The sequence below is a fragment of the Blennius ocellaris genome, assembly GCF_963422515.1.
Source record: "Blennius ocellaris genome assembly, chromosome: 14".
Lineage (NCBI taxonomy): Eukaryota > Metazoa > Chordata > Actinopteri > Blenniiformes > Blenniidae > Blennius > Blennius ocellaris.
The window spans coordinates 6,044,471-6,062,196 of record NC_137663.1 but is presented as its reverse complement, the minus strand read 5'-3'; the positions used below and the strand labels follow the sequence as shown (position 1 = coordinate 6,062,196).

The following is a 17,726-nucleotide window of genomic DNA, read 5'->3' as shown; positions in this document are numbered from 1 at the left end:
ACTGTTAACATGCACCTCGTAGTGGTTTTCATCCCGTTTCACCATAAAGTTCTACAGATCAGTCAGTGGAGCTCAGGATTAGGACTGGAGCACCTGGGGTTCTGTCTAATCTGGCAGATTATCTATGTCCTGTTAGGCTGAGCAGCACTAACCCACATTGTGTCAACACCTCAAACCCACAACAAGCAGCCTCCACACCCTGCTCACTCAGGGTTTTACATGTTTTTTACCGTTTCGCTCCAGGTGGAGTACAAACAGTCAGACGGATGTTTTTCCAGCTCTTTAAAAAAACTAATCTGGATGCATCAGTAACTACAGGTCCGTATCAAACCTGCCTTTCTTTTCAAAGATTGAAAATGTGCTTTTTACACAACTGAAAGGACCCATATTTCACTATATTTCATGTTCCACAGTCCCTCCTATGCTCATGTGGGATAATTTGGGTGAAACAGTGTACAACACTCAAAAACTAGTGAAATTCTAGCTATTTCTTGGATTGAGCTGACGTCACCTCTCATGAAACAGGTGGTTCTCAGCTCCTCCACCTCCTCCACCCTCACGGAGACTGCAGCCCCGCCCACATCCCGCCTCCTCCCATCCCCTGGGTGACGTAGCCAGCAGCTCACGCTCTAGTTGTAGTAATGTCCTTACAGATCTCGTTAGCGTCTTTTATTGTGGGAACAGCAGCAGGTTTCAAGATGAGATTCTGAGTAAGTCCACTTTCAAAGTACCGTAGTTCTGGAAGCTTCTGTGGTGAAGTGTCGCTCGCAAACAAACACATTCTTTCGGAAAAGAAAAAAAAGGTCCAGTCACATTCTCCGCTGTGCTTCTTCTTTCAGCAAGACAAATAGTGTGGAACCATACTTGTACCTGAAAACACATTTTCTCCAAGTGGACATGAAGGTGGAAACAGTTCTGGACACAACAAAAACAGCAGTTCAATGTGAAGCAGCAGAGACTGAGATAGTGGGCGTGTCGTGTTTTGGTTTCTCCGCATGTCAATCTTCCTGGAGGCGGGGCTTCTCCAGCTCTGTGACGTCATCAAATAGAATCAATGCGTTGAGCTCTCCCACCAGGTAGAACAGAGAAAGATCACTGTGAACTCAAGCTGGAGGGAATCAATGAAAAAAACAAACACTTTGGGGATTATCTGAACCCCAAATAGCACTTTTATGATGTTTAAAGCACAGAAAAGTCGATTTAGTGTAATACGGGACTTTTAATGCTTTTATGGCACGAAACAATGAGTTAAATGTTTTCCAGTCTGGATAAAGGTCAAACCAGTGAAACAGCTCTCATTACTTCAGTGTTGAATGACGTCGACATGAGCAGTGACACTTCCAGAGTCTCACTTTTACCCTCACTGGATCGTAGCGCTGCTTTGGACACGGTTTGACCACAACGTCCTGCTGGAGCCACTGGAACACTGGGTGGAGTTCTGCCACTGCACTCAGCTGGTTTAAATCCTACCGCAAGATGGCGGCCGGTCTGTGTCAATAGCTGATTCTGAATGTGAGCTGATTAATGGGTGGAGGAGTCAGAACGTCTTACAAACGACACCCAGAGAAAACTGAGCTCATCGGTTTTTGGCCACAAAGCAGAAAGGTCAGAGGTCATCTTGACTCCAGGTCACTCAGGACATCAAATCAGGCAGAAATGTGGGTGGAGTTCTGGACTCAGACCTGAAATTCAACAGCCTCATCAAGACAGGAAGAAAACCTGCCGTCTGAACAATGTTGAAGAATTAAAGGATTCTGATCAACAAGGTTCTGAGAAACTGGTTCTGCTTTGATTTTTAGTAGGTTGGAGTGTTGTAACAGTGTGTTTACACCACCTCCCTGAGGGTGGAGCACATTACACCACCTCACTGAGGGTGGAGAACATTACACCAGCTCCCTGAGGGTGGAGCACAATACACCACCTCCCTGAGGGTGGAGAACATTACACCACCTCCCTGAGGGTGGAGAACATTACACCAGCTCCCTGAGGGTGGAGCACATTACACCACCTCCCTGAGGGTGGAGAACATTACACCACCTCCCTGAGGGTGGAGCACATTACACCAGCTCCCTGAGGGTGGAGCACATTACACCACCTCCCTGAGGGTGGAGAACATTACACCAGCTCCCTGAGGGTGGAGCACATTACACCACCACTCTGAGGGTGGAAAACAGTACACCACCTCCCTGAGGGTGGAGCACATTACACCACCACTCTGAGGGTGGAAAACATTACACCACCTCCCTGAGGATGGAGCACATTACACCACCTTCCTGAGGATGGAGCACATAATACCACCTACCTGAGGGTGGAGCACATTACACCACCTCCCTGAGGGTGGAGCACATTACACCAACACATTGAGGGTGGAGCACATTACACCACCACTCTGAGGGTGGAAAACATTACACCACCTCCCTGAGGGTGGAGCACATTACACCAACACTCTGAGGGTGGAGCACATTACACCACCTCCCTGAGGATGGAGCACATTACACCGCCACACTGAGGATGGAGCACATTACACCACCTCCCTGAGGGTGGAGCACATTACACCACCCCTTGATGGTGGAGAACATTACACCACCTCCCTGAGGGTGGAGCACATTACACCACTAGTTATAGAGGATCGTTCCCTGCTGGAGAGTGATGCAGCGTCGTCGCCATATTGGAAGGGGCACCTCACACTAGTCAACGCTAATTAACACAGAATGAGAACTTTGCTTCTGTTTTGTTTACAAAAGCTTGAAGGAAAGAGGAAGAGACTCCGCCTTTCTCTGAAAGTGAAGCTCAGTCTGATGGTGGGAGTGTTTGATCTGTTGCATAAAGTTCTAAATGTTAGGAATTTGCTTATATACAAATCTCTGCCTTGCTTTGTGTAACATACACTTTTTTACATGTGATAGATGTATATAGATAGATAGATAGATAGATAGATAGATAGATAGATAGACAGACAGACAGACAGACAGACAGACAGATAGATAGATAGATAGATAGATAGATAGATAGATAGATAGATAGATAGATAGATAGATAGATAGATAGATAGATAGATGTATATACTGTATGTATTTTATCAACCTTTCACATAAACTACTCACCTGATTTGCATGAAATTTACAGGAATGATTTGTCATCATCCAAGTACCAGCCGATTAGACTTTAGGAAGTTGACGGCTAAGAGTTTCAGAATAAACCTCCCCCCAAAAAACCAGTGAAAACATTTCCCAAACAAAACGTGTACGAGACGCCTCACGGTTTGTTTTTATTTCAAGTCTCCCTTGATTTTTCGTGGTCTGTGTTTTGATTATTGTGATACTTTAAATTACCAAGGTGCTTTTTTTTTTTTTTGTGGTTAAAAACCAAAACAAAATATGGAGTCAGAGGCTGATTTCAAACAACAACAACAACAAAAAGTTTATTAAGAAATAAGGTTTAAATACGTCTAAAAACGAGGCAGGATGAGGTGTTCCTGGTGCGGGGGAGCGGCGCTCACCTCCACAGGCGGTACACTCCCAGAGCGATGGCGAGGCAGGAGAAGACGGTGGCTGAGGAGGGACACAGGGTCAAACTGTTGACCTCGGAACCGTGTGGGGCTCCGGGTGTCCTCGGGGTCGTGTGTTACCTGCCAGGTACCGGACCGTCTCCAGTTTCAGGGACTCCAGCAGAGTCTTCAGCGACGCCACGTGCAGGTCGATCTTCTTGTTGATCTCCATGTTGTCGTTCTCCAGGTCGGCTTTCTGGAGGAAGAACCAGGCCAATGACGCGGGCGCCACGTTCCCAACAACCAATCAGCCGGAGGGTCATCACACTCCTCTGCCCAGGCTTTAATCCGTCATGAGGACCTTTCTGATTGGCTGACAGTTTGTTTAACGCTGCCAGACGTTGTTCACAGGTCTAAACTGAGCTAAAGTCCAACAGTTTCACTCCTTTTTGTTTTACCTTGTGGTGGAACTCTGACGTCGTCTCCATCAGCTTCTTCTCCTGCTCAGTGAACTGAGAGAGAAACTCACAATCAGCTTCAGACACCAGCAAGACCGGACCGTTTGGATGAGTTCAGAGTGTGTGTGTGTGTGTTTCATGTGTTAACTTGTGTGTTTCATGTGTCAACTTGTGTGTTCCGTGTGAACTTGTGTGTTCCGTGTGAACTTGTGTGCTTCATGTGTAAGCTTGTGTGTTTTGTGTGTTAACTTGTGTGTTTCATGTGTAAACTTGTGTGTTTTGTGTGTTAACTTGTGTGTTCCGTGTGAACTTGTGTGTTTCATGTGTAAACTTGTGTGTTTCATGTGTGAACTTGTGTGTTTCCTGTGTGAACTTGTGTGTTTCATGTGTCAACTTGTGTGTTCCGTGTGAACTTGTGTGTTCCGTGTGAACTTGTGTGCTTCATGTGTAAACTTGTGTGTTTTGTGTGTTAACTTGTGTGTTTCATGTGTAAACTTGTGTGTTTTGTGTGTTAACTTGTGTGTTCCGTGTGAACTTGTGTGCTTCATGTGTAAACTTGTGTGTTTTGTGTGTTAACTTGTGTGTTTCATGTGTAAACTTGTGTGTTTTGTGTGTTAACTTGTGTGTTCCGTGTGAACTTGTGTGTTTCATGTGTGAACTTGTGTGTTTCATGTGTAAACTTGTGTGTTTCATATGTGAACTTGTGTGTTAACTTGTGTGTTTCATGTGTAAACTTGTGTGTTTTGTGTGTTAACTTGTGTGTTCCGTGTGAACTTGTGTGCTTCATGTGTAAACTTGTGTGTTTTGTGTGTTAACTTGTGTGTTTCATGTGTAAACATCTGTGTTTTGTGTGTTAACTTGTGTGTTCCGTGTGAACTTGTGTGTTTCATGTGTGAACTTGTGTGTTTCATGTGTAAACTTGTGTGTTTCATATGTGAACTTGTGTGTTAACTTGTGTGTTTCATGTGTAAACTTGTGTGTTTTGTGTGTTAACTTGTGTGTTCCGTGTGAACTTGTGTGCTTCATGTGTAAACTTGTGTGTTTTGTGTGTTAACTTGTGTGTTTCATGTGTAAACTTGTGTGTTTTGTGTGTTAACTTGTGTGTTCCGTGTGAACTTGTGTGTTTCATGTGTGAACTTGTGTGTTTCATGTGTAAACTTGTGTGTTTCATATGTGAACTTGTGTGTTAACTTGTGTGTTTCATGTGTTAACTTGTGTGTTTTGTGTTAACTTGTGTGTATTACATGAGTGAGCTCAGCTCAGGCGTGTCACTTGTGTGAGCTTGTGTGTTTCGATAAGTTAAAATATATTTTTATTGTCCTTGTAGAGAACTATTTTTCTGCACTTCATGGAGCAGCAGTTTACAAAGATTTAAAAACAGAAGAAGAAGAAGAACCAGACCAGAAAGTGCAGCGGCAGCGTATATAAACGTATACACACAGGACAATATGACGGCATGTGTGAGCGCCTCAGGTGCTTCATGTGCCTCGTGTGTGAGCGTGTGACTCTGAGAGGAGGGGCGTGGTGGTGAGGTGGGGTTGTGGGCGGAGCCTCACCATGTCAGACATCTTGCTCCTCTCTAAGTTGATGTCCAGTTTGGTTTCTGCTCGGACTTTCTGGCTCTCCTCCTGAAAGAGGAAGAGGCGAGGGTGAGGTTGGCGCCGCCGAGGCCGCGACTCGTTCAGTTCAGACTCACCTTCAGTCGGTTCTGCAGCTGCTCCAGCTCACGCTTCAGTTTCTGTAGCAGCAAAACAAGATGGCGACACTCATAAGAGCATAGATCTAAACACGAGACGCCACACAGCCTGTTGACGCGATGTGCCAACAGCGCCGCCATCTTGGAGAGGTCACCTAAACATCTAAACATGTAGATCCCAGGCTAGAAAATCCACAAAAACATTTGTAGCTTGTTTGCTAGTCCACGTAGCAACACAAGTAATACTTCATTTTAAAGCTGAGGAAAAGCTCTAGACTTTCCCCCCCTCCCAATAATTTTCCATGAAGTTTCCACGGGATAGAGCTTTATCTCAGATTTAAAAATAGGTATTTTGTTGTGTTGCTACGTGGACTAGCAAGCGAGCTACAAATGTTTTCGTGGATTTTCTAGCCTGGGATCAATATGTTCAACGAGAGCATGTGACCTCACCAAGATGGCGGCGCTGTTGGCACATCAGAGGCAACGCAGTGAGGCATCTCGTGTTTTATATCTATGAATAAGAGTCGCTTGCATCTTTACAGGAAACGCCTAACAGCTTTTAACTCCAGCTGCAATACAGATGTTATCATGATCGTTTGTAGTTTTTGTGTCGGGTTGTGGTTGTTTCGTGTCGTCGCTTCTTTTTTCTACTTCTTGTGTCTGTAGTTTTTGTGAGTCATTGCTTTGTGTCTGTTCATAGTTTTGTGTGTGTTTAGGTTTTGAGTCTGTGGTTACTTTGTGTAACCACAGACTCTTTTGTATCCGTTTGTGGGTTTTTTTTTGGTGACCTTTTGTGTTGGTTTGTGTCTATTGGTGGTCTTTTGGTGTCCGTAGGTGTTTTGTCTGTCTGTGGTTGTTTTTGTGTGTGTTTCTAGTTTTTGTGTGTGCCCTTGGTCGTGTGGTCAGTAGTGAGCTGGGTGTGAGAGGCGTCCAGAGCACCGTGTTCTCAGATCGCAGGTTTGCGAACTCGCTCTTCTCCAGGATCACCATGTCCTTCCTGATGGCGTCCAGGTGAGCCATGATCTGCTGCAGGGCGATCTCCTGCAGGACACACAGGACGGAAACCAGTAGTATTTATCTAAATCTACATTGAAGATGCGTTTTTCCAGCATGTTAACCTCAATCTTGTTCCTTTTCAGCAGCAGAGTTGGCGTCGCAGGCTCGTACCTGGTGAGCTTTGGTCACCATGTCTTTATAGACGATGTCCATGTTGGCCGTGGTCAGAGTGACCAGGGCGGAGACGATCAGCTCCGCCTGCTGCTTCTCCAAACCTGAGCCACAGCAAACAAATCCAGATTCACGCACACAATCTGGAAGTGAGCGCAGAGTTACGGAGCAGCAAAGCTCTTTTTTTTTTTAAATTCCAAACTCTTCACTTTGTGTATTTTACTGTTTGCGGCTTTATCAGCTTGTTTGGATGCCGAGGTGATAGATGAGCAAGTGTGTGTGTGTGTGTGTGTGTGTGTGTGTGTGTGTGTGTGTGTGTGTGTGTGTGTGTGTGTGTGTGTGTGTGTGGGTGTGGGGCTCCTGGCCACAGCCATTTTCAGGCCACATTTACATGTACCCAGATTTTTAAATTAAAAAAACCAAAAAGATATTTCAGAGCTGCTATGAGCAGCCAAACCTGTAGGGGGCAGTGTCGCAAGAAGCATGAAGCCATGATAGCCAATCAGATTCCTGGAAAAAAAAAACCCGCTACGTCACAAACTGTGACGTAAAGGTCCACCTTTAGATGCAATCGGAGACACAGAGTTTATCCAGATCTCTTTCAGGAATCATTGTTTGTGGTGAGTCGTAGTTGCGTTCGTGTGTAAATGCTCGGCCCAAAGGCAGGGAATATATCACAGTTTTTTTTTATCTCCAAATAACCAGGTACGTGTAAACGTGGCCTCCGTTTCTTCTGAGATGCTGCAGTGAAGTTGAAGTCGAGGCGTTTTCGCTCACCGCTGCCCTGCAGCTCCGTCACCATGACGTGGGAGTCAAACGTCAGCTTCCTCTGCTCCAGAGGCGTCAGTTCAACTTTCCTCAGGTCAAAGGTCGACCGCACCACGCCCACATGGAAACCTGACACACACACTAACCTCATTTGTGTGTTTACGCTTTTAACAAGTGAACAATGGGGGAAAATCAAAGGTCAAACAACTGACAAAAGACAAAATCAATCCAGACACTAAACAACTACCAAAAGATATAAAAGTGCTATAAAGACACAAACAAGTACAACAATGCATGAAACAACTTCAAAAAGACACAAAACGACTACAGCATTTAAAACAAGACACAGCAACCATCAAGGCAGTCAAAATAACTACAAAAAGATCTTAAACAAATCCAAAAAAATAGAAAACAATTATAAACAGACACAAAACAAATTCAGAGAGGCACAACACAGTCACAAAAACAAGTAGTCACTTTGTCTTGGTAGTCAAAGTGATTACCAAGACATTCCAAATAAAGAAAGAAAGATGAAAAAGATATAAAGAAGTACAAAAAGTTACAAAAACAAATCAGAGACACAAAGATGACGTCAGAAACACAAAGCAACTACAGAAACATTCAAGTAAAGGACAAGGAGACAAAAAAGTTACCAGACAACTACAAAGACACTCTGGGGACGTAAACGTTTCTAGTAAAAGTATTCTCGTTACTCTGGTTGACTTTGTCCCGTCATGCTTTGCGGGCGGTGCCGGGACTCACCTCTCCAGGGCCCGACCCTCAGCGGGTTACAGCGCCGCAGCAGAGCGCTCATCCCCGGCCAGAGGTGATCCCGAGTCCCGCTGAGGCTGTGGAGACGACCCCACACACACACACACACACTCTCTCTCTCTCTCTCTCTCTCTCTCTTTCCCCCCCACACACACTACAGCTGCTTTCAGTAACAGATCTCTCTCACACACACACACTGTCAATCCGGATACACTCTGGCTGAAACTACGCTGCGTTCACGTACTGCAGGAATCAAATATTGTCTAATTGTTACGAGTTCATAATACATATATAATAATAAAACTTTTTCACGACACATTCATATAATTGTTATTCATCCTTGGTGTGACGGGGATATAAATATAACTGCATGAAATTACTAAGGAAAACAAACGGAGGTAGAGTTTTTTTAAACAACACCAAAAAGAAAATTATGGAAATTGTATATGAAACAGTTTTAAAACGAATCACCAAATGAAATGAATACAAATCCAATAATATTAAATAAAAAACACGAAAAACAGTGATACCAAAATAAGTGAGTCCTGACTGAATAAATGAATGAATAAATGAGCTTAATAAATATAGCAGATGGATTTTAAAAGAATAAACAAAACTAAAACACTAGTAAACAAAGTAAAGAAAACAAAGTAAAATGGCGGAGACACAAAACTACTACATAAGCAATAAAAAAAACCACACAAAATGACTACAAAGACACAACACAATGAGAAAAGGACAAAACAACTTCACATGATAGTGATTTTACGAGGGACCGGCAACGCATCTCAACTCTTGCGTCACAAACCACGCCTTCTGTGCCTTCCTTGGTGTAAAAATTAAACAAATAAAAAATAAAATACACATACAATGAATATACAGGGTAGTTGTATTAATTATTTCAATTAAAAAAATCCAAATAAATATAGATAAAGTGTAAAAAGACGGCGCGGTTGAGGGATTGTCCTCCTCGTGTTGTTAATAAAGTTTTCTCCGGGTTGAAGGCTGCCGGCTGTCATGGCGGCGGGGGAGGCAGTCCACTGGTTTCCAGCGTTAGCTGTTGGAGTTTCTCTGCTAAAATGTCTTTTCATCAACGCGTAGTGAGTGCGGACGCTTTTCTCTTGACTCCTTCAGTTAGTCGGCGCTACTTATGCGCGAAACTTTTTCCTCATTGAATGTGAAAAATGTGAAAGCTTGGCTGCTGCTGTTAGCATTCGGCTAACAGCCTGTTGGGTGAGACAGGAATTGGTGTTTATGTTTGTCTTAATTCCCCCCTTAGTATAGATTGTTGCCCACAGAGTTCCTAAAAACTCCCGTTTCAACTGGCCAGGAAAGTGAATCTCAGTTTGTATTCATAGAACAGCCTCATAAACACGGAGCCTGAAGACAAACAGTCCATCAACAGAGGAGATTTATCTCTGACAGGACAAGCACGGTCTGTAAAAGTCATATAATGAACATGCTAAAAAGCAGGTGGAATATGACCTCAGGTTTAAAAAAAGAAGAAGAATAAAAGCACAGAAACCAACTATGTGGACTTCAAAAACCCAGAGGAACATGTTAGAACCCGGCATTAAGCCCGCTGGTTCCTCCCGGTTCTTTGAGCCGATACTTGGTTGTTTAAAAAGGGTCTGAAGACGGCAAAATACGTTTGACCATTTATTTAGCAAATAAAGTAAAGCTAGCCATATGCAACGCGCAGCGCCGGACCTGAACGTGTCTCACGCAGGAGTACGAGTGTCCAAATTCCGTGGTTCAACAGTTTTCTTCTGGGTGGGGGCCACAACCTGACAATAGGATGGGCTTCAGCGCGATTGGTCAGTTTGGTCGTGGCAGACATCTTTAATCAGTGTGTCATGAAAGCTGTGTGTGTGTGTGTGTATGTTGTTATCCGGAGAAGCTGAGTTCTATCTCTGTTGTTGTGTCTGATAGTAGAACATCCTTATCCTGCAATGGACACTCACAATGTCCTGTTTGAATGAACGGTCAGATTTTCAGTATCGAAGCACACATGAAAACCACGATCATAGTATTGCTAATGTGATATCCTTCCAACATCATCCATCTTCTCTATGCTCCATCCAGTTGCGGCGTTGCGTGGCGCTGGAGCCAATCCCCAGCTCACTGGGCGAGGGCGGGGGGGACACACTCTGGACACGTCACCAGTCCATCACAGGACAAACGCACAGAGAGACAGACAACCACACTCACTACCACGTTCGCTCCTCGGGCCAGGTGTTTGAGTCAAACATGAAACCCACACACAAAGGGGGAGAACATGCAAACTCCACACAGAAAAGCCTGACCGGGACTTTGAACGCAAAACCTTCGACTTGAGTGGCCGTTTATCCGATGACGTGTGTTTGTGTGTCTGCAGCCGGTCGACAGACTTCGAGGTGCACAGGAACTGGCTGGCGATCACACACAGCCTGCCGGTGTCCCGCTGGTACTACGAGGTGAGCCCGGCCTCCCAGACGCTGCCACACCAAACACACCTCACCACGGTTGTTTGTTTGTTTGTTTGTTTTACCTCCTGCACGCTGTTCTGCAGGCAGCGGGAGGAGAACAGAGGGAGTGAGTGCAGGGGAACCTGGAACACAGCCGTTGAACTATCGAGATCAAAGTTGATATATTTTATGAGAAACTGAACTTAGTCGTCCAGCGACAGCAGTGTGAAGTGAAAACCAAAGCTTTCCACGCGTTTTGAGGCTCCGTCTACACGGCTGTCCTCGGAGTTACTGCAGTTTTTCGAAGTGCTCAAACTTCGTCTTCACGTAAATGGAAAATCGATTTCAAAATGTTTCTGTGTAAAGGCAAAACTTTTCTGAAGCGAAAACGCAACATCGACGCGTTTCCATTTGAAAAGCTGTTGTGTTAAATCTAAAATGCGTCCCCGCTTCACAGCTGTGGAACATCTGCAAGCCTCTGTTCTTCTCCCGTTGCCTTCAGAACAACTGTCACTGAAAAACCGTCACGTGTGGCCTGCAGGTGGCGCCACCACAGCACCGCCGCGACTTAGAGTGGGAGGCCGTTCTATGAAAGCCTTGTGTTCAGTGAATCATTACGATCACACATCAGAGTGCAGCCGTCGTCCTCGTGAGCCTGCGGCCATGTTTTCCCCCGTGTCGCCGCAGAACACGTCGGAGTGGACGCTGGACTACCCGCCGCTGTTCGCCTGGTTCGAGTTGGGCCTGTCCCAGGTGGCGCGGCGCTTCGACGGCGACATGCTGCTGGTGCACAACCTGAACTACGCCAGCCCGCCCACCGTGCTCTTCCAGAGGCTGTCGGTCATCTTCACCGACGGGCTCTTCATCTGCGCCGTCAGGGAGTGAGTCTGTGGAACACGCAAACACCCGGCGGAGACACAAAACGGGGAGCGTGACGGCCACCACAACACAGAGTGAACAGAAAAGCGGCGACAAAAACACAACGAAGCTGACAAACAGCCACCAAATCAATCAACTTTGTTGATATATTTATTATACAAACAAAAGTGTAATACAAAGTGCCTCACTTGATTTAAAAAGAATGCAAAGACGGATACATTTTAGGAAACAAATGTACACACACACACACACACACACACACACACACACACACACACACACACACACACACACACACACACACACACACACACACACGGAGGTGAGGAAAAGGCCATATTTGACTGCATTACAAATGGACATAAGTGTCCTCAAAGATCCAAAGCAGACAGATAAAACAACTCAATCATCTCTCCGTCCTGATCGTCTCTCCGTCCTGATCGTCTCTCCGTCCTGAACGTCTCTCAGCCCTGATCGTCTCGCCGTCCTGATCGTCTCTCCGCCCTGATCGTCTCTCAGCCCTGATCGTCTCTCCGTCCTGATCGTCTCTCCGTCCTGATCGTCTCTCCGTCCTGATCGTCTCTCCGTCCTGAACGTCTCTCAGCCCTGATCGTCTCGCCGTCCTGATCGTCTCTCCGTCCTGATCGTCTCTCCGCCCTGATCGTCTCTCCGTCCTGATCGTCTCTCCGTCCTGATCGTCTCTCCGTCCTGATCGTCTCTCCGTCCTGATCGTCTCTCCGTCCTGATGCAGATGCTGCCGGTGTGTTCAGGAGCAGAAAGGCAGTCGGGACATCTTCAGCCGGCCGTCCTTCGTCCTGTCCGTGCTGCTGCTGTGGAACTTCGGCCTCCTGATCGTCGACCGTATCCTTCTGATGGGTTTTAATCGCTTCTCGTCCTTATTGTCATATTTTCTGTCTCTTTCTTTGTTTGTGTGTCTGGTTCACTTCTTTGTGTCGTTTCCTTCACGTCGTCTCTCAGACATTCATTTCCAGTATAACGGCTTCCTCTTCGGCTTCCTGCTGCTGTCGGTGGCCAAACACTTACAGGTATGTCCCTCACACTCTCCAGGTAACTCGCCACCGCCCCCTGGCCGCAAGGAGCATAACTCTCTCTGTGGGCGTCAGTCCCAGCACCTGCAGGGGGCGCTGCTGTTCGCCGTCCTGCTCAACCTGAAGCACATCTTCCTGTATGTGGCTCCAGCGTACGGCGTCTACCTGCTGAGGAGTTACTGCTTCACCCAAGACAACAAGGGTAACACACACACACACACACACACACACACACACACACACGCACACACACACACAAACACTGACGTGTGTGTGTGTTTTGTGCAGACGGCTCGGTGCGGTGGAGGAGTTTCAGCCTGCTACGTCTGCTGGCGCTCGGCGGTTTGGTGTTGTCGGTGTGTGCGGTGTCGTTGGGGCCCTTCATCCTGATGGTGAGACTGTGTGTGTGTGTGTGTGTGTGTGTGTGTGTGTGTGTGTGTGTGTGTGTGTGTGTGTGTGTGTGTGTGTGTGTGTGTGTGTGTGTGTGTGTGTGTGTGTGTGTGTGTGTGTGTGTGTGTGTGTGTGTGTGTGTGTCACTCCCGTCTCCGTGTGTTTCAGGGGCAGCTCCCTCAGCTCGTCGCCCGCCTCTTCCCCTTTAAGAGGGGCCTCTGCCACGCCTACTGGGCGCCCAACGTCTGGGCCCTCTACAACGTGCTGGACAAAGGCCTGGCCACGCTGGGTGAGGCCCCGCCCACACACGGATGGCCCGTTGTCACGCGGCGGCGGCCTGACTGTCTCTGTCCGCAGGCGTCCGCCTGAAGCTGCTGCCGGAGGCGGGGCTTACCCGCGCCTCCATGACGGGCGGGTTGGTGCAGGAGTCCCAGCACTCGGTGCTTCCCTCCGTCACCCCCTCCGTCACGCTGCTCTGCACTCTGCTCTCCATCCTGGTAAGGCGCTCTTCATGTAAACCGGCCGGTCGTCGTGGAAACGGCGTCTCACCCTCTTGTTCCTCTCTGGCTGCAGCCGGCGCTGGCGTCCATCTGGCGGCGTCCTCGCGGCGCCCGCGGGTTCCTGCGCTGCCTGCTGGTGTGCGCTCTGGGCTCCTTCCTGTTCGGCTGGCACGTCCACGAGAAGGCCGTCCTGCTCGCCATCCTGCCGCTCAGGTCACTGATTCCCAACCAGGGGTTAGAATTCACGGAGGCTTCGCCAAAGCCCTCTTCATTCTACGGGGTGACATAACGTTTTGCCCGTTAACGATAGAGGAGTCGGCATTTATGTCACAAAAAGTACAAAGTCTCCACATCACAAGTGTATTGTTTATTTCAAAGTATCCAAAGAGAAACGGTGGAGCAGCGGTTAGCGCTCTGGCCTGAGTTTTAAATGGTATGTAGGTCTCTCAAGGACAAGGCTGGGAGGCAGTGATCTAATCTACCAAAACCTGTGAACTACCTGGACCAGGACCTGGACCAGGACCTGGACCGACTGCTCAGCTCCTCTGTGGCGGCTTCACAATATGGAATGTAAATGAACGTGTATGCTTTCGTTTATTATTTAATTTGCATTCCACGTTGGTGTTCAAAACGACGGGTCTATTCTTCAGGCTGAAAGCGGCTCCAAAAAAAAGGTAAAGCAAATAAAACGTCGAGAATGGTTCAAATTGCTAAAAACCGATAAAATCGGCTAAAATCACACAAAATTAAACGAGAGAAGTGTCAAACTAAAATGATTAAAATTGTATCGCTTCTTTGGGAGGAAAGCAAAGGAAGAAGTGACAGATGGGAAAGGAACAAATGGGGGGAAACAAATAAAAGTGGTAGTGCAGCTAAAACTGAAACGCAGAGTGGCTGTAAATAGATAAAATAGCTAAAGAGGTCACTTTTTTTTTTTTTTAAATGTCCACCAAAGCTAAAAATGGAATGAAACCAGTCCAAAGAGTTCCAGTGGTACTGCTCACTGTAGCAATGTAGCGTTCGGTGTGTTTCCTCTGACGCCGCCTCTCTCTGGTGCTGCTGCCCGCAGCTTCCTGGCGGTGGAGAGCAGAGAGGATGCTGGGATCTTCCTGGTCCTGACCACCACGGGACACTACTCGCTGTTCCCGCTGCTCTTCAGCCCCACAGGTGAGCGGCCCGCCGTGCAGCAGGCGAGGCGAGGCCCCGCCCCCCCCCCTCCCCTCCGCCCAGCCGTGACGCGTCTCGTCTCCCTCCGTCCCGCAGAGCTGCCCATCAAAGTGTCCCTCATGCTGATGTTCACCGTCTTCTCCTTCTCGGCTCTCAGGAGGCTCCACAGGTGAGCGGGCCTCTTCACTTCACACGCCCGAGTGTCGGCAGAGGTTCCAGATGTTACCGTTGATTTGATCTCCGTTCACTTTAGAGGAACGCAATGAACCATTCTCTTCTCCGAAGTCCAGGAAAGCTGTGAACTCTATCATTTACATTTGAGCAAAGGTGTCCACCATCAACCATGTGCCCTTGTGGCGCCACCTGGCGGTCAAGCATTTCCACTTTATGAAAAATTCAGAGCGGGCATTGAACTCTGGTTGGTTACTTCAGAAGAAGAAGAAGAGGGAAAACAGAAATACGGCAAACTAAAGATAACGATTCTGGATTACAACATTTGTTTTCCCTCAGAGTTCAATGCCCGCTCTGAATTTCTGTGATTGGTGAACAACCGTGTCTGTCACATTTGAGTTTTGCACATTTTGAGCGAGTGCACAGCAGTACTTGTGCGGACGTGGAGAGATTTGAGCGAGCGAGAGAGAGAGAGAGAGGTTGAGCGCAGAGGAAGAATCTGCGCGAGCATGGAGAGAAACTGAGAGCAGAAAGGATTTTTGAGCACGCAATCTCAAGTTTTTCTTTGCGCAATTTAAATATTTCCTCAAAATGCTATTAGTGTGCTTGCACAATACATTTTTTTGAGCTCAAATTTTCCCATCGCTCGCTCAGAATTTTGGCACAAATATAACCCCATAAAAGTCCTGGTAGGTTTTCTTGTCGCATAAAGTCTGATGGAGTGAGGATTCATTTATTCTTGAAGTTTAATCTGGAACCAGAGATGATGAAATGGCCAGGAAATTAAACTGACTGTAGCCCAAACTTCTTCCCCCCCCCAATACTTTTGTGGCTCTGAACCAGACGACTGCAGTGGAATGGTTTAAAACAGGTGTCAAGCATGTTCCAGTGGAGAGGCCACGTTCATCTTGAATGGGTCAAATAGAACCACAATAACCTTTCGATTTTGTGGCGCAAAATATACGTGGTGAAAATGTCTATATTTTCCACCAAAAACTGAACATTTACTCCATAAAATGACTCCAATCTCAACATAAAGTCAATTTCAATTAAACCTTCTGGTGCAAAAAAACCCCCCAGTGAAACGTCCCCAAAACTCCTTCTGTAACTGTTTCATTGTGATTGTTTTTACAAAGTCACACTGACTGTGAGGCTAATGCTAGTTTGCTAGCTTTCATGGCTGCATGACATCTCGGTTCAGGTCGTGTCTGCTGCTCTAAATGGTTAAAAAAAATAAGAAAAAATCAATGTTTTCTGTGAAATTTTACAATTTGTTTGGTTGCCTCTTTCCGGTTTGGGCCCACAGGCTGCGTGTTTGACTCCCGGTGGATTAAATGGTTAAAATGATCCAACGAGTTAAATGATGTGATAAAATATCAACAGTTCAGTTTCTGAAATTCAACATGAGCTGCAGTTTCGGTTAATACAGAAAAACAAGTTGTTATGCTACTTCAGTTAAACGTTTAGACGTGTTAGAAACGTTTCCCAATGCTTCAAAGTAATCGGATTACTTCTCACGGCAGCAGCCAGGGCCCCCTGCTCCGCCCCCTGGAGGTCGTGTACCTGTCGGGCCTGGTCGCCGTGGCGATAGCCTGTGAAGTGGTCTTCCCGCTGTCACCTTGGCGACAGAGACTGCCCTTCCTCCCCCTGCTGGTGACGTCGGTGTACTGCGCGGCGGGCGTCTGCTACTCTTTCCTACGCCTGTACGGCAGCCTGCTGCGGTCGGAGGACAAGCCCAAGCAACCGTGAGGTCAAAGGTCAGACGCCCACGCGGGGGACCCCAGCAGCCACGGCCAAGAACAACGGCTTCTCATCCACGTCAGAGACAAAGCAGACAAAGATGCTGGAAAACGCAACCAGTGCAACAAAAGTTCCAAGTCCTATTCAGACGTTTCTACTGTGAATCAAACAGGAAATATCTTTGAATCCTAGAATCTCCATCTTACGTCAGATTAAAGAAGATAAAAGTAATAACAAGAGGAGTGAAGCTGCAGTTTGATGTAAAAAAAAACCAACAAAAAAACCCCCAAAGAACACAAACTGAGCGGGAGGTCCTGAGATCCATGTCTGGAAATTGTGTCAGTTGGAATATTATATATTCCATATATTTAGTCCAAAGCCTGAACGGATGTTTTACACTGGGAAGAAGCTACAGAAATACAAACCTGGCGTTTCCCCCTCTGGAAGTGTTTTCTATTAAGCAGTGAGACGAGTGGCGGAGGGGAGGTTATTTGAACCGAATAAGCTCCGCCTCCTCGGACCTGATGCATGCTGGGAAAGACTCGGTCCTGCAGGTCACATCAAACGCTCGTGACACTTCCTGTGTGAAACGTCTCCCCCAATCTGTGCTTGTTTCCAATGTTTCTGAATCGTTTCAGGGAAAAGTCTTAATGTCTCGAGGACCAAAACATGTTTGTTTTTCTGACCTGGTAAATAAAAAAGGATCCGTCCATCCACCCTTTAGCGTCTGTTATGTGTTTATTAGGACTGATTTAAACTCTCACAGCAGGTCAGTTGATGTGTGAATTCTAAATAAAAGATGGAAAAATGGGGGAAAAAAAGACCCAGAGTTGATCCCTGAGGAATTCCTGGTCAGGTCGCCAGCGCAAAGTTAAAAAAACAAAAAATCAAAGTTTGCATTTGAGCTCATTTTGTGGCTTCTTTTTTAATAAAGTAAACTTATAAATGCCTTTTCTTTCACAAATCAGAGACAAGTTGTTCTGCAGCAGACAGACTGGCACAGTTATGTAATTATCAGTTTTTGATTCTGTCTTCC

General features: G+C 46.6%; 2 protein-coding genes across 3 annotated transcripts; one reads left to right on the top strand and one right to left on the bottom strand.

Moving 5' to 3' along the window:
* Positions 1-3,400: 3,400 nt before the first annotated feature.
* ccdc90b (coiled-coil domain containing 90B) lies at positions 3,401-8,529 on the bottom strand. Of its 2 annotated transcripts, none has more exons than XM_080509319.1 (9): positions 8,339-8,529; positions 7,586-7,705; positions 6,809-6,912; positions 6,581-6,682; positions 5,642-5,683; positions 5,502-5,573; positions 3,946-3,999; positions 3,629-3,743; positions 3,401-3,551 (listed from the first exon to the last, which is right to left on the bottom strand). In XM_080509319.1, exons 1-9 carry the CDS (start codon positions 8,388-8,390, stop codon positions 3,496-3,498), a joined length of 717 nt encoding a protein of 238 aa, XP_080365445.1. In that variant the 5' UTR covers positions 8,391-8,529; the 3' UTR covers positions 3,401-3,495. The 2 variants fall into 2 exon arrangements, with proteins under 2 accessions (XP_080365445.1, XP_080365446.1); XM_080509320.1 differs by having other exon boundaries at positions 7,586-7,740; positions 8,339-8,476.
* An 831-nt stretch (positions 8,530-9,360) lies between these two features.
* alg8 (ALG8 alpha-1,3-glucosyltransferase) lies at positions 9,361-17,402 on the top strand. The gene is made up of 13 exons (XM_080509306.1): positions 9,361-9,447; positions 10,725-10,803; positions 11,482-11,675; positions 12,425-12,534; positions 12,652-12,719; positions 12,798-12,924; positions 13,011-13,114; positions 13,281-13,401; positions 13,470-13,609; positions 13,686-13,825; positions 14,682-14,779; positions 14,876-14,948; positions 16,474-17,402. Exons 1-13 carry the CDS (start codon positions 9,365-9,367, stop codon positions 16,697-16,699), a joined length of 1,563 nt encoding a protein of 520 aa, XP_080365432.1. The 5' UTR covers positions 9,361-9,364; the 3' UTR covers positions 16,700-17,402.
* The last annotated feature ends 324 nt before the right edge of the window (positions 17,403-17,726 follow it).

Bases quoted from the DNA above. Each gene is read 5' to 3' on its own strand.
- ccdc90b (XM_080509319.1), bottom strand. From the start codon at position 8,390: ATGAGCGCTCTGCTGCGGCGCTGTAACCCGCTGAGGGTCGGGCCCTGG. The intron at 4,000-5,501 runs GTGAGGCTCCGC...TTTCTCTCTCAG, and splicing joins GGAGCAAGATGTCTGACATG to TTCACTGAGCAGGAGAAGAA. The intron at 3,744-3,945 runs GTAAAACAAAAA...TTCTTCCTCCAG, and splicing joins CGTCAGAGTTCCACCACAAG to AAAGCCGACCTGGAGAACGA.
- alg8 (XM_080509306.1), top strand. From the start codon at position 9,365: ATGGCGGCGGGGGAGGCAGTCCACTGGTTTCCAGCGTTAGCTGTTGGA. The intron at 9,448-10,724 runs GTGAGTGCGGAC...GTGTGTCTGCAG, and splicing joins TGTCTTTTCATCAACGCGTA to CCGGTCGACAGACTTCGAGG. The intron at 13,826-14,681 runs GTCACTGATTCC...TGCTGCCCGCAG, and splicing joins CTCGCCATCCTGCCGCTCAG to CTTCCTGGCGGTGGAGAGCA.